Raw genomic sequence first — 20,747 nt, forward strand, 5'->3', positions numbered from 1 at the left:
CTCTCTTTCTCTCTCTCTCTCTCTCTCTCTCTCTCTCAGTGGTTTCCACCTGGGAGCACGCTGTGCCCAGGAAGCAGCAGACAGGTGACCCTCTATGACGAAGTCCACTTTAAAGGAGGCTGGGAGAAGCCCGCTGCCGACAGCACACGTAAACTCGATGAGTCAACCCGTTTGCGATCACCACGCAGACAGGCTCAATCCAGTCCTCGGGGTGGCCCCCGCAGCCCCCCACGGAGCCCTGCAGCGCTTCGGGGGACTCCACACCCCTGCTTTGGAGGCCGATGGCCTCAGTGTCCCGTGCTGCCTGCGAAGGAGTCCTCCTCTCATCCCCCCGGGTCTGCATGAGAAGATTCCTCAATTGCCATTTTAGCCATTTAAAACCAAAAAAACCAAAAACCTCTGGTGCCTCAGGAGCCATCTTCTTTTGGCCACAAAAATAAAATATGGAAACTCTACTAATTGAACTATGACGGCACAATGAGCGCAGCCTCCCAGCGGAGGCCTGGCGAAAAGCAGAGGAGAATATATGAATGCAAACCGCGCCCACAAGCAGTGCTACTTAAATCCGCTGCTCTTAATAAATATTTATTTCACGTTGATGACGCCCTGGGCGAAATTAAAAACAAATGAGACGCAGAATTAGAGCCTACCCCAGCGACCTGACCGAAGGGAAAGGCTATTCTACGAAGCAGATGGCGTGCAGGGGAAGAGATTAATTTGTGCATTTTGACCCTGGGATGACGACTCTGGAGCACGGAATGGCAATGACCACTTTTTGGCATCGGCCACATCCAGACACAGTGGAGGCAGTTTGCATGAGTCACTTTACTTAATGCTCACGATGACCTAGGAAGGGGGTACTATTATCATCTGCATCTTAAAAAAGAGCCCTCGCTGGGGAGCAGCGTTGGTCTGAGCGTCATCCATGCACCAAAAGGTTGTGTGTCTGGCGTGTACGATGGCAACCAATCAATGCTTCTCTCTCACACCGATGGTTCTCTCACCCCCGCCCCTTTAAAATCAATAAACATATCTTCGGGTGAGGATTAAAAACGAGATTCCTGAGTTTTATAAAGTTGGTACATACAGCAGCCCTTCCCCGTCAATATTTCACGAGTGACCATGTGGCCTCGCGGGGCCTGGCAGGCCACCGCCTCCTATTGTGCGTCCCGAAGGCAGGGGAGCAGGTCGAGTCCCCACCTCCAGGCTGACCTTCTGCTCCAGGCCTCCCGGCTTCTCTGGAGCCCGGGGAGCAGAGCGCGTGTGAGTCCACGTGCTCATCCGAACTTGGAGCGAATCGTCCTGGTTTCTCAGACTCCCTGACCCCAGGCCATTGTCCCTGCAGTGCCCCCTCCATGCTGCCCTGTCCTAGCACATACTCCTCCGTGTCTCTCCACTTTAATTTGGGAATAGCGTTCGTGTTCCACTGAACATCCGGGGCTCGGGGGCGTGGCAGGGGCTTGTACAGCCTTTCCTCTCAGTGCCCAGAACATGCACACAAGAGCCAGGCCGGTGTGGCTCAGTGGTTGAGCATCGACCTACGAACCAGGAGGTCACGGGTTTGATTCCCGGTCAGGGCACAGGCCCAGGTTGTGGACTCCATCCCCAGTGTGGGGCGTGCAGGAGGCAGCAAATCCATGATTCTTTCTCATCATTGATGTTTCTCTCTCTCTCTCCCTCTGCCTTCCTCTCTGAAACCAATAGATATATTTTAAAAAGTGTACACAAGCATGGTAGACATCCTCCACGGTGACACCATCACTATGAGTGCCATGTTATCACCAGGATGCTGTTAAGTATCTACTTGGTGGCAGTGCAGAACTGCCCTAGCGAGTAACTTACTGAGGTCACTGCAGCTCAAGGCAGCGGTAAGGAAGGGGCTGATGACGCACCCGAGTGGGAGGGAAGGGAGGGAAGGGCTTAGGCGATCGGGGGTAGACTGGGGAATGACTGGGGTTAGCAGGACGGAGGGAGGGTTGGAAGCTTAGAAGGAGTAAAGCAAAAAGCAAGATGATTGCAACTTGCAGAATTCCTTTCTAGGGCGCTGTTCTCAGAATGTCCACAAGACAGCACTATTGCGACACCTCTCTGAACCCCGCACCGCCCCCCCCAACCCCCCAACATTCGCATAACTACAGAGCCTGGGCTCAGAGGGCTGAGGAGAGAGGACTAGACGCCAAAGGGATGGGCGCCCTCAGTCACGACGCCTGGGCAGACAGTTTGGGTCCAGAAGACAATTCAGTTCCCGTTTCTGCACTGAGGAAAGAGTAGAGCCTTCCACGGCCAAGGCCATCTTCTGACAGGACCGGGGCCAATTTGCATACATGTCCCCACTTTCCACAAAGGCGCACCCACGCGCACGTCCAGCTGCCGAGGGGCAGACGGGTTGGCAGGCACGGCCGCCGCCCGGGGCCGCCTGCTGCTGGGAGATAAGGCCACCCTGTCGCCCGGCCGAGTTCCCATGGGGACGTGGCGGGTTTATTCATTGTCCTGTTTGCAACGCCTCCACGTCTGAATTTGTTCCACTGAGGACGGAAGAGAGAGAAGGTTGCCAGTGCCGAGGGAGCCTCAGACAGATGGACGGACTGGAAAGGGCAGGGGCCATGGCGCCTTCCTGTTGCCTGCAGCCTCCGCGTGGCTCTGACCAGCGCTGGGGGATCCTCGGACAGTGAGCGGCCACGTGGCTGAAGCTGATTAGCCTGCGTCCCAACATCCCCCCACGGCAGGTCTTTCTCCCCTGGGCGCCGAGCCACCTGTCACTGCTTCCTGCCTCTGACCCAGCACAGCTCCCGACGGAGGAACCGAGCTTGTCCTGGCCTGTATAGCTCAGTGGTTAGAGCATCGGTTCGCTGTAGGGTCTTGGGTTCGATTCCCGGTCAAGAACACGTATCTGGGCTGCAGGTTCAATCCCTGGCCCCGGTTGGGGCTCGGGTGCGAGGCAACTAATCCGTGTGTCTCTCTGTCTCACGTGGATGTTTCTCTCTCTCTCCCCATCCCCCCTGCTCTGTTCCACTCTCTCTAAAAATCAATGGAAAAAATATCCTCAGGTGAGGATTAACAACAACAACAAAAGAGATGGGAAATAAATACTTTAAAAAATATTTATTGGAATAGTAAATATTTACTAAAAGCATTGTGTGTGGTACCTCATGTATAGTATTTAATTAATGCTGCACACAGCCCGTGTGGTAGAAGCTGTTCACCGCCAGTTTATAGAGTGGAGGGATTCGGAGACTAAGGGACTTGCCCAAAGCCCCGGGGGGACCTGCAGCAAGGCTAGCTTTCGGGCCCTTTCTTCCCGATCTCACGTGTTCTTTCCCTTATAAAGCCTTTCAGAACCGCAACGAAGTGAAGGAACCAGAACGCGGAACTGTCCACACACGGGGAAATGGTTCCACAAACCAGAACATATTTTCTTAGTGGAATATCACAGCGATTACTGCGTATGTTGGCGCAAACTATCATACCGCGAAAACATTCTCGTGTTAGAGTCTGAAGTGGCAAACTCTGGGTAGGAAATGACAGAATAACTACAGTTGAGTTTAAATAAAAGTCATCAAACAAAGACACAACGAGCCTGCACGTGAGAAAAGAAGACGGAGACGATGCTGGCGGCGGCGGGAAGGGCACCGGGTGTTAGGCTGGTGGGTCAGGTGGGACTTGGGCTCAGCAACCCTTCAGTACTTGGGTCCTGGTGAGGAAAGAATTCAGAGCCAAGACCCAAACTGTCAGAGAACATTTATTTATAAAATCACGGAGGTAAAAGCGGTGATCTGTAGAAGGAAACAAGTGACAGAGGTGAAGGCAGGGCCCTGATGCTGGGGAGTGAGAAGGTAGAGGTGATACCCCTGTGAGTTCGGGGAGGGGAGGGGAGGGTAAGGCTCGGTGAGCTCTGGGGGGGGGAGAGCCCACGGGGTCCTCTGTGCTGAGGTTTAAGCGTCGAGATCTTGGGGACGGTCCCAGGGAAGATCTCAGTAGAATATTCAGCAGCTTTCCAGGCGTGTCCTTGCCTGGTCTAGGTCTCCCCTGGTTGGTTGGCTGGCGCCTGGGCAGGGGGTTTAAACCGCATGACCAGCGATATGCCAGGGGAGGAAAGGTCACCTTGGGGATGAGGTCCCACCTAAGATGGTCCCTTGCTAGGCACCTGGGGCTTCCCAGCCTGGAGACTTCCAAGTTACCATGTGCCAACACTTTAGGGTTTGGTGGTCTTTTACAAGTTATTAACGCTCCGGCTTCTGCTTCTCTGTGAATAGAGTCTTCTCGCATTAGGAGCATCATTTTGTAACACTTGGTGGGGTGAACCAGGTCTCTAGAGAGTGAATCCTTTCTCCACAAACAAAAATTCACCATTTAGCAGTGCTTCATGCAGGCGGTTTGCACATATATCAAGGCCACAGACTCCTCCGAAGAAAACAGATTTTATGATGTGTGGAGAGAACTGGGACACACCACTGCGTGTGGGAGTTGATGGGCAGGAGAGCAAATTCGATGTTCTTTTGCCATCAAACAGCACTGACACGTGAACACGCAAGATCCCTAGCTCCGTGGAAACCTTTTCTCAACTGATGGCGTCCCAAATCTTTAAGGAGAAGCATGAACCCCCATCATCCTAATCTTGGTGAATATTACAACTGGAACTAGATTTATTTTAGACACAATATAGTCACTTGTAAACAGCTACAAAGACCAGGGAAGCCGTCTGTAGAACTCCGTAAAGAAATAAGGCAGCGAGCCCGGCTAGTGTGGCTCAGTGTCTGAGCGTGGACCTATGAACCAGGAGGTCACGGTTTGATTCCTGGTCAGGGCACAAGCCCCAGTCCCAGGCTCGATCCCCAGTAGGGGGTGTGCAGGAGGCAGCTGGTCAGTGATTCTCTCTCACCATTGATGTTTCTCTCTCTCTCTCTGAAATCAAGAAAAATATATATAAAAAAAGAAAAAAGCAATAGGGCAGATACTAGAATGAAATGTCAAGATGAAACACCCCCTCCAGTCTAGGACGCCCGGACGCCTGGTTGTTTGACGCGGAAGCAGCGTGCTCAGGCGGATCCTGCGGGCGGTGGTTCCCTCGGGGATCACCTGCCCTGGGAGCGGGTGCGGGTGAGCTGTGAGGAACTTCATCAGAACCCACAGCTGCTTTCCTGTGTCGGGGTTACTGGCTCCTAAAGAACACACTCTGGTTTATTGAACCACCGTGGCCAGAAACAGAAAAAGATTTGAAGAGAGACCAGACTGACCAACAGCCCCGGCTGCGTCACTAAGGACGTCGTGACCTCAGCCGTCGAGCCTGCAGGGGCCGCCTCGCCTGAGACGCCGGCTTCCCCTCCACGAGCTCCGGCCTCCCAGGAGGCAGAGACCGTGACACACGCGAGCGCACCACGTTCACGCCTGTTGTGTCTGTGCTGAGCGGAGTCGCTATAAACACCCCACAGTTTTGTGAACGTCGGACTCCCAAGGGTTTGTTTAGCTGTGGTTCAACATTCACAGAAGCCGCAGGATTAAGTGCTGAGCGAACTTTCGATTTGATAGGGGAGAGCCTGTGCTATTAGTATTTATTAATATTTATGGCTGTAAGCATCTCAGGGGCATCTGTGTGCTGGTATGAAGGTTGGGATGCCCCTCCTGGCATCTGTCACAGAAATATCAGGGCTCTGGGCAAAAAAGTTACCATTCGGTGACAAGGTCATCCTCTGCACAACACAATAGGGCAGCGGTTCTCAACCTGTGGGTCGCGACCCCTTTGGCGGTCGAACGACCCTTTCACAGGGGTCGCCTAAGACCATCCTGCATATCAGATATTTACATGACGATTCATCACAGTAGCAACATGACAGTGATGAAGTAGCAACGAAAATAATGTTATGGTTGGGTCCCAACATGAGGAACTGTATTTAAAGGGCCAGAAGGTTGAGAGCCGCTGCAATAGAGGTTCATGACATAATGTGGGGAAGGGCTAACTTCTCCAATTCACACGAGCTCCTGGGCAGTGCCCCCTGGCAGATGGCACGTGCTCTCCGACGTGCTGTGGGGCGGACCTGGCTTCCTTTATCCACACTCTGCAGATGTGAGCTCAGCTCCCTGAGCAGGTGAGCGGGCTCGGAAAGGCCTGCCCGCTCCCCAGTAAAAATGATACCACAGGGTGAATGAGGACCTAGGCGCTGTAGCTCGGATGCCGAGGGGCCCCCAGCACATGCCCTTTCGCGTCCGCGTGTGCAATGCACCACCCAGAAGGGTACCTCCCGCTCACATTAGCTCGGAACACGGACCCTGTTATCACGGAAAACGGACTTGCCCTGAGCTTTCCAAAGTGAGAGCTGTAGTAAAACGGAACCATTTGGGGGAGTTATTTTTCTGTCATTCGCGGGTTTCAAGCACTCTAGGGGACCCCCAAACAGGGAAATACAGAGCGGGTAGGCGCTTCACATGCCGGTAACGCTGAGGCGCCAGAATCGTGACCGCAGCAGCCCTGCGGGGACAAGGAGGCCGAAGCCCGGGCAGCCTGCAGGGCCAGCCCCCCCCCCCCCTTCCCCCGTAAACACTCCACGCTTTATGGTGCGTCCCAGTTCTAAGCGAAACGGAGAAAGAAGAGGTGCGCAAGTTAGTTAAATAGTTTAATCAGAGCAGTGTTACAATCCTAAATAAAAGAGCCCCAGGGTTGGCCACGTGGCCTCGCTTCCATTCCCAACTGCCTTTCTCTCTGTAAAGAACAGCCTTCCACTGAAAAGGACCCCAAATGGAGTGACTGATCTCATCACCCGTGGCTTTATGCAACCGATGAACTCCCTGAATGGATATTGCTTCAGCATCGATATTGAGAAATGGTCGCACGAGAAGTCCTTACTCAGCCGCTGGTCACAGGTGGCGGGAAGAGGGGACCACCCGGGACGGCTCAGGTCCACAGCGGGTCATGGTGGGTGGACGGTGCTGGCTGCGGACACGGGGGCCCACGGCGCTCTGTCCCGTGGACCAGTGACAGGGAACGTTCTCGCGGGACCAGCTGGCCTCGGAGGGTTTCTCTGTCAGTTGAAACTTGCATCATAAACATGCAATGAGTTCTTTTGAAAGTGTGTTGTCTGCAGTCTGTTTCACACAAGGATTTCATCGAGTTGCAGGGTTGCATCAGAGCATGGCGGAAAGGGGAGCTGGGCCGTGGGGGGCGTGGGTGGGAGGATGAGAGGAGCCCCTCGTCACGAGACCGGCCACCGGCTCCTTGAAAAGTGCACGGACTGCTGTTCTACCCTCCCCCACAAAGCAAAAGAACAAAGGGAACAACTCACAAAATCAACCGAAGGAAACGAAGTGGACATGAAAACAAAGATGCTCCGCGCGCGTCTTCTGCATAGCTCAGCCCACTGAGTAAGGCACTGTTTCCCTCGCCACCGGCGGAGGCACTGCAGCTGCGGGACCACCAGGTCCCTCCCAGGATGGAGAAGTGAGGAGCCCAGGGCGCGGCCAACCTTCCCTGTGACCTTGCCCGCAGGGAGCTCCCAGCGTCTCGGGAGGACGGAAGGACGTCTGTCTGTGTTATGCCTGAGTGTCCAGATGGCTTTCTTTCCGGAGTTCCTATGTTGTCTGCGTATGAGTACAGATTATTCTTCAGTCTTTATTCTCAAAGGAAATACACGAGGTGGGGAAGGCCCAGCCAGGAACACAGCGTCACTGCTCCCAGAAAGCATGGAAGGCGGCAATTCTCACATCAGCGGATGTTTGCAAGAGACAAAGTCAGAGAGAGTCAGAGAGAGAGTCAGAAAGAGATTCAGAGAGAGAGAGAGAGAGAGAGAGAGAGAGAGAGAGAGAGAGAGGCAGGCAGAGGGCCAGGGAGGGTGAGGGTGCTAGGGTTTCTAGGTGATCGGGTCTGAATTAATTCAGCTGGTCTTCATACTGTTTCCGGAAACAGTCCCCGGCTGGGAAAAACTCCCAACATCTTTCCTGGTACATCTTCCACACGTAAGATTCCTGTAGGAGTAAAGACAGTGCAATAATGTCGTGTCTTCCCCACCATCTGTGTGTTCCCACAAAGTATAAGACTCACAACTGTTGGGACATACAGCATGTGGGTACAACTGTGTAATCACACATAGACACAGATGTCACTGGAGAAGCCCAAGTTCATTACACAGGTCCTCACTGTGTCAGACCTGCTTACTTCTAGTAATAAACAGATCATCTGCATCCAGACCACAATATAATAATGAATAAGACTTAATTGTGGTGAATGATTTCGAGGGTTCTTTGAAAAATATTATTGCTAATTGACTCCTTCAAATTCAAACCATAACAATTGGAAGTGAATTTTGTGGAGAGAGAATTTCAAATAGCTTAAGAACAACCCTAGACATTTAATATGCAATTATTTTTCACTGCCCATAATATTGTGGGTTGAAGTTCATTTGAAATCATCTGCTATCGATTAAGAGATCAAGGACACGACAATAATCAAAACCCAAAGTTAGCATCTTCAACAGCAAGAGTGTTTCTCTGGGAACGATCCCTCTTCGAGGCGAGCCCTGCACACTGTCCTGGACCAGGGGCCCCGTGTGAAGACGCGCGACTACCGTCGGAGGGAACGCCCTCCCCGTGTCTAATGCCCAGCTCCGTCCCCAAGGGCAGGACTCCCTTCACCCTTTCCTTCAGGCTGGGTCACCCTTGCCTACCTGCCCCGTGTGTTCCGTCTCGTCCTTGTTGATGAGATACATCAGGAAAAACCTGCGAGACAGAGACGAGTCAGAGTGACCGTGGGAATGTCGGCATCCGCAGGCCCCGGGAGAGGCCGGGGGGCACGGGGTGAGGGGGGGCGGACGGGCACACTCACAGGTAGTTGGCCAGGTTGTGCTCCTGCAGGGTGTGGGTTTCGAAGCCGTGCGGCACCGTGTCGAAGTAGTCGTTGCCTATCCCACAGATGAAGCACTTGGTCTAGAAGACGAAGGGAAGACGGAAACACCAGCGTTCAGAAGGCAGAACCAAGGCTACAGCTCACCACGGCAGCCGCTGCGCGTACCCGATAACCTGCTGCCCCAACTCCTCGCCCTCTGCCTCGGCCAGGCCCAGGTCTCTCCATGCCGAGGCCTGAGGCTGCTTGTGTCCAACTAGCTCCTGGGCCCTCAGGGGCACTTCTTAGCAAAAACCTCATCACCTCCGACTGGAAAATGCTGCTGGCCATGGCCTGCCCTGGTCCTGTTCACCCCCTGCATTTTAGACCATAGTTACCTGGTAAAGTCCATCGCCTCACTGCCCCTTTCTTATCTCACACTGCAAACCCCTCTTCAGCAGCTGGGCTCCCGCAGCCCTCACATCCCCAGCCCCAGCCCCAGGATGTACTAATTCACCTGAACCACTTATGCTTCCAAGAAAAAATCTGCACTTCAAATTCCCTAAGACCCGAATCCTGGTGTGTACAACCTGGGTAGTGACCATCCCATGGAATCTCATGAGGGCAGTGCCCCTGGAGATGTGTGTGTGTGTGTGTGTCTGTGTGTGTGTGTGTGTCTGTGTGTGTGTGTGTGTGTGTACAGCGGGAAGGAGGCTGCCAGATGCCCTGCTCTCTCTCAAATCTTCAGGCCTCAGCCTGGGACCCTTTCCGTTAGGACCTCCCCTGAACATCGACGGGGAAGTCAGACCTGGCACTCAGGCTGCATCCTTAAGGGTCCCCGGGAACCCATCCTTCTGAATGGTCTTCCGTCCCTCGAGGGGTGACGTGCCCAGGGCCCCCCAGGTCCAGCCCAGCACACGGCTCAGGCGCGTGCCTGCCCTCCCCCCCCCCCTTGCTCACACATGCAGGACTCCGTGGCGAAGGCAGTGAGGGGAGGGGCGCACCCATCATGCACGTGGCAGAAACGGGACACTGACCTCCATGTCCTCCTTGACCTGCTCCTGCTGGTCTCTCAGTTCCCCAAACGCATCGATGATTAAACCTGGTGTTAAGTAAAGACACGGTTTAGTCTTCATCCACCAGAGAATCATCATCAACTTCGCAAACCCCGGCTGACCCTCCCTTGGGAGGGAGCGTGTGCAGCCACAATGGGCACCGCTCAGCAGTGGGGACCCCCGTGTGCACCCCAGTGCTCCCCCAGGGCTGGGCCTCCTCTCTGTGGGGAAGACATGTGCGCAGTGACGGGGCCGACACCAATCAGACTGTCACAGCAACTTCATGCCAAAAACAGCGGCTTCATGAAGCCCAGAAAATGGCCTAATGTGCTGCTCACTCATGTCTGGAAACCCAGCGTGGCCACGTTCACTGGGAGGAATGAGCTACCAATCATTTCCCCCCACGTTCCCTAAAAGTAAACTTCCCCAGCTGCTTCCCTCCTGGGGTGCTGGCGCGCCCTTTCTCCCACGTGTCCTATGGCTCTGCCCTCGAATTAAACGCGTTATGGTGACACTCGGTGACGACATGGAGAATGGGGCGTGAGTCTGTGAGGCCTGTCCATGCTCGTCACTGAGAAAAGCACCCCTTTATGCTGGAGCACTTAGACGTAATATCATAGGTAGCGACACTTCACTCCGGCCAGGACACCGGCGTGAGCGGCAAAGATCCGGAGCGTTTTCTGAGGGAGAAACCACACCCCGAGGTGCCGTGGGGCCAGGTGGGCCTGGCTGGTCCTGAGGCTCGGGTCCTGCTCCGGCCCTGACACCTCAGTGGTGCCGGGCGTGACTTAGACGTGTTAGGGCTCCTTCCTTCCAGTGTGAATAGCACCACCCTCCCACAGGGCTCGCCAAGTGCCTCATTTAAAAAATATTTTAAAATATTGTTAAGTATTTGAGGGCTCAGAGACTGATAACGTTTGATGGGCGCCCCTCGGGGCTGTAACGCTCACAGCAGGGCTGGCGGCAGGGCCAGGCGAGGCTCTTTCCCTCGTGTCCATGGCCCACCTTCCCCGGGACCCGACGCACCCAGGCTCTGGGTGGAAAAGCCCGCTGGCTCCCCCGAAAACACCAGCCCGCTCAGCGGCTGTGGACGCTGGGGGCTCAGGTTCCAGCTCGCCTGGTACCCGGGAGGAGGGTTACCTTGTATTATCGCCAAGAGGATGACAATCACGAAGAAGAAGAAGGTGATGTCGAAGATGATCCGATAGATCTCATACTCATCGCCCGCCGGGTCCTCAATCTCATCGCCGATGCCGCCTCCAGCTCGCACCCCCACGTACATGTGGAACATGTAGCACTGCGGAGAGAGGGCCCCTGCCGAGGACACGCCCCCGAGGACAGGGGCTCTCACCCCCACAGCCTCACCTCTCTCTCTAATCAAAGTCCTAATCCTGGGGACCTCAGTGCTGCGCTCTCGCTCCCTGTCCCGGTTTCAGAACCTGTAACGTGATGCAAACACCCGCCTCCCATCCAGCTGCCTGCACACACAGGCTCAGCCGGGTTCCTGCACCACCCACCGCAGCAGTCGCTGCTGGGGGCTTTCACCACAGATATTCTCATTAGGAAAGAACTTGGATATGTTTTTCTCCAAATCTGTCTTCACACGACAGGGAATGGGTCACGTCACCATTGCAGCTGCACCTCCTTACTTAACGACTAACAGCGGCCGCCGGCCACCTGCCCGCCTGCCACCTGCCCGGCTTCACCTCCTCTGCTCCATTTGCAGCGCCCCCGTGGGCACAGGGCTCACTGGACAATTTCCTGGCCCTTCCCAGCACTCTTCCAGGTCCAGTTCTGGCTCCCAGGTTTCCCCCCCCCCCCCCCCCCCCCCCGGGGGGGGCCCGGGATGCCTCGCCTGCCAGGCCCTGCTCAGGGGACACGTCTGTGTAAGCCCGTCCTCCTGATCATGACTTTTGGGTTACATTTTGGCTTTCCATGTGGGTTTCCTCTACAGGGAAGAGAATGTGTGGATGGGCTGCATGCGCTCTAACGAGCAGGATGGTGGTGCTCTGATGTGCACCTGCTCCTGCTCAGCACCGTTAAAGAGGAACTGCACGCATTACTTAGACTGAGGCGCGGACGCATCTTCATCCACACGAGACCACACAGCATGAACTTACCGTCAGCATGTCGTCACATTTCATATCTGGTGTGTCTCCATCCTCACTTTTATTGTAGAATTTTCGGAAGAAATTGAATGCCACAACCGTGTACAGGTACACGACAACGGCTAATAAGCCCACGGTTAACACCAGCTGGAAAGCAACGGGACATCGAGCGCGTGTTAGGACACGAGACAGGGCGGCTGTGGGAGGGATGTCTGTGTGGGGCTTGGCACGAGCTGGACTCACTGACCAGATGCCTCTCTTTTCTTTTTTTAATATATATTTTCATTGATTTCAGAGAGGAAGGGAGAGAGAGAAACATCTATGATGAGAGAGAATCATCGATCGGCTGCCTCCTACATGCCCCACAATGGGGATTGAGTCAGCAACCCAGGCGTGTGCCCTGACCAGGAATCGAACTGTGACCTCACAGTTCCTGGTTCATAGGTGGACGCTCAACCACTGAACCACACCAGCCAGGCGACTAGAGGCCTTTCCCACCACCCGGGAGGAACTGTTTTCATATTCTCTTTATTTTATGAAGGTGTCGGATATTTTATGTAAAACTTGATTCCTTAGTTAATAAATGCATCCTAGAGCTGGAATATAAATCAACTGTTTTAACTTCATATCCAAATTGATAATAATAAGCTGCTTAAAATCTTCATTTTTCTATCATCTAAATATCTGACAGTAGGTACTACATTATTATTTCCTTTTATAATGTCTTTAATATACATTCCAATTAAAACTATCTCATTAAGACTGATTATAAATCAAATATATGTATTTTTTATTAATCCTCATCTGATTAATGATTTTTTCATTGATTTTTAGAGAGAGTGGAAGGGAGGGAGGGAGAGAGAGAGAGAGAGAGAGAGAGAGAGAGAAACTTCGATGTGAGAGAGACACATTGATTGGTTGCCTCCCACAACACAGGCCCCCAAGGCCGGGGATGGAGCCTGCAACCAAGGTACATGCCCTTGACCAGAATCGAACCCGGGACCCTTCAGTTTCCATATCCTAAAACTAAATAGAAATTCGCATTGCTTCAAACATCTGGAAATACACACTATTAATGATATATAATATAAATATTTATAAATATATATCCTGTTTTGCTAACATAAAGCAATGATCAAAGTGAAAGACACTTTAATAGCTGATACCAACAATGTTTTGAAGGCCAACTTTTTCCCTGTGAAATGCCACAGTTGAAAAGATCTTCTAAAACCCTCTCACCTGCTTGCCATTGTGCGTTACTGACGACAAGATGGTCCTCAGCGTCTTGAACCCCATCGCGATGTCGAGAAGATGAGCAGCAAAGAAGAAGTTGTTGTAGTGCCCCAGCACGGACATGGTCATGTACCAGGCCAGGTACAGGAAGGACTGCGGACGGGAAGGGACACACGTGGGTCAGAGAACAGAGCCCGTGACTACGGTCCCAGTGCTGGTTTCACTCTAGTGCAGCCACTCCGTTTACTTCGCCTTCTTAGACTACAAATTTACAGAATTCTAATTATACAATCAGGGAGTGGCCTCCACTAGTAGAGAGAAATTAGCTGCAAGACGCCTTACGAACAGGTGACAGTTCCAAGACACACAGCCAGGGTTTGGGGCCTCAGGAGAGTCTCTAAGGTCCCTGGCGTCCGGGCTCGTGGCTGAGTGAGGTGGGGGTAGAGGCAGGAGAACTTGGGGGTGTCACCAGTCTTTGGGAGAGTGGAACTCGTGTTCACTAGGGAAGTCAGTGCTAAAATTAAAGTGAGACTTTAAGAGGAAACGAGCTGCCCACGGGAGAAGCCGCAGCCGGAGCACAAGGCCGGGTGAGAGGCTGGTGAGAGGTCTGGGATGCTGGCTGACATCCGACATCGAACATGCCTGGTTCACCGTTCAGCCGTCTCAGGAAGTCTCCAGCGACTTCCCACACCCAGCAAACGGGACGACAACTGATAGGAACAATTATTTAATCTGAAAACTTCAAGAACAAAAACTGTGACACGGTTGAGCAAACCAGGATGGAGAAATAGGATCAGCTGCCGATAGCAGGTAGCTTTTGGTAATAAGAGATTTTTTTTCACTGTCTGTGGGCACCTAACTTGGTCCTTCTGTTTATTTCATAGGCTCTGAGGCTCTTTGATAAACCCAGGTTCAACAGAATAATTATTTAATTTGGGAGTAACTAAAATTTATCATAGTTAGTATTTAAATTCTTTTTATGTATTTAGAACTTTCCTTTTAACATCTACTAAACGTTGAAGGATGCCCCGCCCAACTGAAACCTAAATGAAACTACACAAACTTCGCATCTCAGTTTTTTCTTGTGTAAAGATATGTTTGTTTTCATCTCAGCTACTGGAAGAAAGGGAATGATAGACAGGCGATTGATCACGTATCCCCTGGGTCTTGCCCAGCTGTGCTCTGCATTAAGTGAACTGATTTCGAAGAACGTTAGTAACATCTGCAGCCGGCAGCCTCGGTCACCGGACTGCCTGCACTCTGCCGTAACTTACATTGTCAGTGAAAACAACTCCGAGTTTCCACATCTGATACTTCACGTCGATGGAGTTCAGTCTGGAAAGACAAAGAATGTGCCGATGTGCCCATGAAGCAGATGCCAGGGATGAGCCTGGCACCGTCCCGGGACATTAGTTTTATCCCAGATCCACACCCCGGAGGCTTGCAGCACCCAGAGCGCCCTGAGAGCATGATTCGTTTCCCCCAGAGCAACCTACAACGGAGTCAGGGTGACGTCGGGATGTCTGAATTTCCCGTTTGTCTCTCATCGATGTTTCCCTTCCCCACTCTCTCTAAAAATCAATAAAAAACATATTTTAAAAAACAAAAGGGCTACATAGATCCCTTTTCCAAAACTTACGAAAATAAACATTTTTCCAAACAAGAAGTATCAGAAAACATAGTCATATATTGCACTTTTGCATATGTTTTACTTTGGCTTAAGGAAAGAAAAGGCAAGTTAAATTAAGAGCATTTGTTGTTGTTGTTTTATGTACATAATGAAAAAGGCATCTTCAGCCCGGCCAGCATGGCTCCGTGATTGAACATCGACCTTGAACCAGGAGGTCACGGTTCAATTCCTGGGCAGGGCACTTGCCCGGGTTGCGGGCTCCATCCCTAGTAGCGGGGACGTGCAGGAGGCAGCCAATCCATGATTCTCTCTCATCATTGATGTTTCTATCTCTCTCCCCCTCTCCTTTCCTCTCTGAAATCAATAAAATATATTTCTAAAAGAAAATGAAAAAGGCACCTTCAAAAATTAATAGAAAAAATCCAATCATTCGTAGCTCAAAATAGCCAGAGGTATAGAGTAGACTGTGTCCACTCTGCTCTCTGTCTCCCGGTCCCTCTGACCCGGAGGGAAGGAGACCAAGGCTCCTGCAAGGCCAAATGCTATCACTGTTTCTCCTTCCAGCTGGTGCAGAGCAGGGACACTCACACCGCCGCCAGGGAGCTGTCTTTCTTGGGCTTCTTTTTCTCCCGGGCGTCGCTGAAGTCCAGGGCGGCTTTGTCCATGCCAAGCAACTCGCTGATTCTGTCCCGGCCATAGAACTCGCCGTATTTATCCATAACCTGGGAGACAGCAAGAAAAGAGCCTCAACCATTAGCTTAGCTCAGCTCTGTGTGTGCATAAAACATCTAATTACTTTTATAGTTACTACATATTTGTCTTATTTTGAAGTTCACTTTAAAGTCTAGTTGATGACTGTGGACCCTGAGCAAGAAAGTATCTACTAAGAAGGGCTCTCAGTGACTTAACTAAACTCAAATTTTAAAAAACAGCCTCACAGCCTCTCACGCAAACTGCAAAACTGCACGTCAGGGAGAAGCCTGCCCCGAGCTGCCTGCCTCTGCGCTGAGCAGCTGCCTGCACTGCCACCTGAGCAGCCCTCCACTCTCCTGATGGAGCTCTGTGCTGGGTCCGTAGCTGAGCTCCGTCTCAGCTGCTTCCTACCACCCCGATGCTGTCGGCATCAGAAGAATAAAACTTCACAAAAGTAAGACCTTGAAAGATGCTATAAAGAAAATAGAATGCAGTTCTCTGTTGCCGGCCAACACCTTTACCTCTTTGAGGGAAAGGGGGACCGCGCCTGATCTGTCGGCGCTCTAACTGCAAGGGGCCTTGGCTGGTGTGGGTACCGGAGCGAGCGAACTAGGGAACCCCACCAGCTGTGGGTAATACGGGTGAGCCCGCAGAGTCACTGTCAGGGCGCGGGGGATGGAGCCCCAGAGGATGGGCCCCTTGCCACAAGTGCTGAATTCACATTCGACTCCACTGCTCTTTGCCATGACAGTAACAGGCAGAGAACGTACCCCAGGATCTCTTTCTACACAGGAGCTACATCAGTTCAAATCTGAATTGCATTTTGGGGGGGAAAATACTGAATTTATTCCTTCTAAGAAGTATTACCTTTCTTTTGACAAATTTGTCCCAGTAGTTGTTGGGAAATGACCTAAAAGATAGAAAAGCATAGAAAAAAAGAGTATTATTTTAAAGTATGATAAATCACAACATACTGCTTGCAATATAGAAAATATTTAAAATAATATGCAAACATATTTTCCATTCCTGAAAATTGTAATGAATTTGTTTCCCATCTTATCCTATAATTTTTCTGCATTGTGGGCACATCAAATATTACTTTAAATGTTAATATATAAATACTGTACATGCACATAATGGAGAAGAACATGAGCATATTTGTCAGCCAGCTGACGGTTGTGTTTTCTCATCTATTTACAGATTGCGTTGTCAAGTGCCTTTAAAGGATCTCAAAACCTGTCACTGCTTTTCCTCCGGAGGGAAAGCAGCCCCTTTGCACCGGTTATCCTCAAGGCGACGTGGACCGGGGCCCTGCGTGGCCTGGCACGGGGCCAGGGCGGGACGCACTGGGAGGGAGGGCGGGATGTGACTTAGCACCTCGAGTGCTAAACGAAACACGGCATTCGGAGCCCATGTCTACGGTGCTCTCCACAAACAAAGCACCCCCATGTGAAAATCAAGAACCTATGGAAATAACTTCTTAAAAATAAGCAAAATGAATCACTAAACTGATAAAAAGGAGGCATTTCCCTCTTGAGAACTGCAAACGACTCTGAAAATACGGACACTGTCAACGGCGGGAAACTGCTGGGGTGGGCTGACACCTGCACAGCAGCCTGCAGCTCCTGACCTACACAGCTGAACAACGCGTGTGCAGAAGAGCATGTTTGCTGTCTTCTGTTTCGCACGTCCTGATGCTCAGCTAGTTGTCCACAGGCTGCCTGACGGCACCGACGGAAAGTTTACATTAAAAACGTGAAATTCAGTATCTCTGTCTCTAATGCTACCGCTCCTATCGTAATGAACGGCTCTGCTCCTCTGTGCTTCTGGTGAGATAACCCTGCACGCAGGTCCCAGCCCCTGCACCCTTCCCCGAACTCTGAGTGATGGAGGCAAAGCCCACGGGGCTGGGGACCGACTCAAAGCCCCTCTGATGAAGGAACCGGAACGCAGATGCAAGAACTGATGGCCTCCACCAGGGGCTGAGGGCGCCGAGCCTTTGATTTTCTTGGCTGAATAAACACCCATTAATCACTCTGCCGACTTCTGATAGAACGCGGGAAACTCTGCCAAAGGACTTCATGTGTGGAAACCTGTGAGCGCCGAAGGCCTCGCGTGCTCTTTACTCACTGTGTGTTGATTACGAGTCGATCCCACTGGCCTTTAATATCGTCTTCTGAAGGCTGCTCTGTAATGTAAAGCCCGTCAAATTCCAATTTCCGAGCGACTTCCTTTTCGCGCTTAAAAATAACCAGCGGGACCTACATTGGAAGAAGAAACGTATTAAATTAGTTCAGAGGTACTGGCATCTCCTGTGGCCACTGTCATCACAATCCAGCTTTAGGAGAGAAGCATTTCCCCCGTTACTCCCAGGAAAGTACAAATGGAATGAAAGTGAATCAGCTATACTTAGGAACAAGCATCGCAAGGTCTTGGAAAAACAAGAGAGAGAATAGATATTATATGTACAGTGTGTTTTTAAACACAGACGTTCATAAGTAACTAAGTCACTTTTAAATAATAAAGAGAGAAAGGTTACACAAAACTGTTTTTCTTTGGCGTATTATAGATGCATATATATGGTAGCAGCAGACACGAGGGCAATAAAGTATAACCATTTACTAAGCTTCCAGAATGCATGCTTTTAAAAAACGCAATTTAATTTGAGAAATCTCTTTAATAATCCCTTGCTCAGTGTGACCACGTTATTGTGAAATAATTTTAATTTCAACATCAGGAAAATTCTTTGTCCGTTTTCAAGATGTCTTCAGAACATACTGAAGCCCCTTTCCCATGGACAGACTTTACACAGGGAAGACGCGGACATTCCAGAAGTGTCCGAGAACACCCCCATGGACCGGGAGGAGGTGGAGAGGAGAAGGTTGCTGGCCTTCGCCCTGGCCCTGGGTCTGAGAGGAGGGGTCTTGCTAGGCAAGATGAAGAGTCCCCAGGAAATGGGCAGCCCTGCGCACTCAGGCCCCCTCCTGGGTGCGTTCACCCGACGACACTGCTCCCTGCAGGCGTCTGGGAGCAGCATCACCTCCCGGGGAAGTGAGACAAACTGGGAAACCTTTGTGCCCAGGAGGGCAGCGGAGAGCTCCTGAGGTCAGAAGAGTCACCATGACTGCGAGGCTCCAGGGGGCATCCTATCACCCTAACACGCTTCCGGGAGCACTGCTAGGGGAGACGGTGCCTGGGCCCCTCCCGCAGGGTGGTTACAGGTGACACGGGCCACTGTGTGTGTGAAAGGAAGCTCCAGTCAGACCCCCCAGGCCAGCCTGCCCCAGGGCAGCCCGCAGCCACGCCTGGTCAGTGTGGAGTCCAGTGGCCAGGCCCCCGGGCCCAGCCAGGACAACCAGCCATCTGCCCCGTGCGTCTACCCCGTCCATGATCCCCTCGGCGGCCCCTGCTCCCTCCCACTGTCCACAGGTGTGGCTTTCTGGAACATTCCGAATAAGCTCCGTGCATGTAATTTCCACCCCAGATCCCGCTTCCCCAAGCGCGGCCACAGTGCCCGGCACGGCTTACTTTCAGGCAGTAGTAGCCGATGATGCAGAAGAAGGAGATGACGGTGTGCAGCACGGCCAGGATGCGCAGCGTGGGCTCCATGTAGCCGCTGCTCTCCTCCAGCACGTAGTGCACCGCCAGGACGCCCGGCGCGTCATCACCGCCGTCGTCGGGGCTGCTGACTCTGGCGCTTTCGCTGGCGCTGCGAGGGGGGAGCTCCTTGCCTTCAACCACAGAAGAAGTGGAGACCTGATTCAAACCAGTTAGAGCGCGGTCAGTTCTCTCCCTCTAGGTATCGGCGCCAACGAGAAACAAGGAACCCGGCCTTCTCCGCAGTGGCTGGGCGTGAGGGCCCTGCACAGGGAAAGGGTGCTCTCTCCACCCTCCGCGTGGTCCACGGGGTATGTTCTCAGATGCTTCTGGGACAGCAGATCACTAACACGCTTGTGCCAACCCTTCTCCTGAACCAAGAGTTACCAGGACCCACGCGTTGGGGGACTGAGATGGCTCAGCTGCCTCTTCAGGATCAGAGGAACCGCATGTCACAGCTGAGCCACGAGTGAGCTGTGCACAGGGCGGGGAGCATGCGGCCAGCCTCTGCGGAACCGAACCTCACTGAGCTGCAGGAAGGACTGCCCCGCCTCACAGTCAGGGACGTGCTCAGGGTGGGTCTGTGACATCTGTACATCACTCAGGCCGCCGGTAGCGTCGCACTGGTTATTAAGACTAAGAAGTACGTACCTTATAGAAGAGCAAGATGAAGTTGATTGCAAAGGCGACAAATAAGGCCAACATTCTCATGTTGTAAAAGTTGCGAGCAAAATAGTTCTGAAGGTGAAAAAAAGGAAAAGGTCACTGAATCAAGAGACTTGAAATGTGCAGACCATTAAATAAAGCGTTCATTCATTTACCCAAAACGCCTTCCTGAGCACCTAGTGCGTATCAAGCATCATTCTTGAGACCGTGGACATCACTGAGTTAGAAATCTGGGCACCACGGAGGAGACACACCCACAGGCAGAACGTCACCTCGGGGATGCTCACTGCGGTGAGGAAAATCCAGCAGGCTCGGGCTGAGGGATCGGGGTGTGTGAGCAGAGGCCAAATGTCGCCGGGGAACAGGTCAAAAGAACAAGTGGGGACCAAATGTGTGTCAGAGAGAGGAGCACGCAGGGGCAGCCCCGAGGTCAGAGCAGTGGGGGTGCCTCTGAGGACAGAGAGGAGGAAGCCTGGGGCGGGGGGAGTGTGGGAGGGGCTGGGGTTCGGGTGAGCTAGAGGGAGTGGCAAGCCCCTGATGAGGTCTGTGTGGGATCAGTGATCTCCGGGGCCTCGAGGGGGGGGTGTGCACAAGAACTGAATCACTGCTGTGGCATCATTTCCCTCGTCTGTGAAGTGCAGATAAACCAGAACCTTCCTCATAAGGGTTCACTGTGAGGATTAGATACGATAATAGAGGAGAGTTTATGAGTCCTGTTATCACAGTTGGAATTATTTTGTTCTCGGAGGATCTGAAGAGGGCTTGATGCCCTCAGACTCTGATTTGAAAAGATTATCCCAGCGTCCGTGTGGAAAATAGAGGAGGGGCCCGAGTGGCAGCAGAGGATGGGCTAGGAGGACACGCAGGAGTGTGGGGAGAGATCCCGCTGCCATGGAGGCTGGGCCGGGGCGCGTGGAGATGGGGACGCGGGGCAGACTCCACGCATCTAGAAGACAGAG

The 20,747-nt window shown here is 52.4% G+C and overlaps 1 protein-coding gene across 1 annotated transcript in view; it reads right to left on the minus strand.

Annotated features, from left to right (window-relative positions):
• Positions 1-6,595: 6,595 nt before the first annotated feature.
• Positions 6,596-20,747, minus strand: part of RYR2 (ryanodine receptor 2 (cardiac)) — a 176,751-nt gene continuing 162,599 nt past the window's right edge. Inside the window, exons 90-102 of the mRNA XM_014529274.1 lie at positions 19,774-19,860; positions 19,054-19,281; positions 17,656-17,786; positions 16,393-16,435; positions 15,421-15,554; positions 14,477-14,537; positions 13,209-13,355; positions 11,982-12,116; positions 11,002-11,158; positions 9,844-9,908; positions 8,810-8,910; positions 8,652-8,703; positions 6,596-7,953 (exon numbers count right to left, since the gene is read on the minus strand). Coding sequence (XP_014384760.1) covers positions 7,858-7,953; positions 8,652-8,703; positions 8,810-8,910; positions 9,844-9,908; positions 11,002-11,158; positions 11,982-12,116; positions 13,209-13,355; positions 14,477-14,537; positions 15,421-15,554; positions 16,393-16,435; positions 17,656-17,786; positions 19,054-19,281; positions 19,774-19,860 — 1,437 coding nt within the window. The 3' untranslated portion in view covers positions 6,596-7,857. The remainder of the gene's footprint in view (positions 7,954-8,651; positions 8,704-8,809; positions 8,911-9,843; positions 9,909-11,001; positions 11,159-11,981; positions 12,117-13,208; positions 13,356-14,476; positions 14,538-15,420; positions 15,555-16,392; positions 16,436-17,655; positions 17,787-19,053; positions 19,282-19,773; positions 19,861-20,747) is intronic.

The sequence above is a fragment of the Myotis brandtii genome, unplaced genomic scaffold (genome assembly GCF_000412655.1).
Source record: "Myotis brandtii unplaced genomic scaffold, ASM41265v1 scaffold679, whole genome shotgun sequence".
NCBI lineage: Eukaryota > Metazoa > Chordata > Mammalia > Chiroptera > Vespertilionidae > Myotis > Myotis brandtii.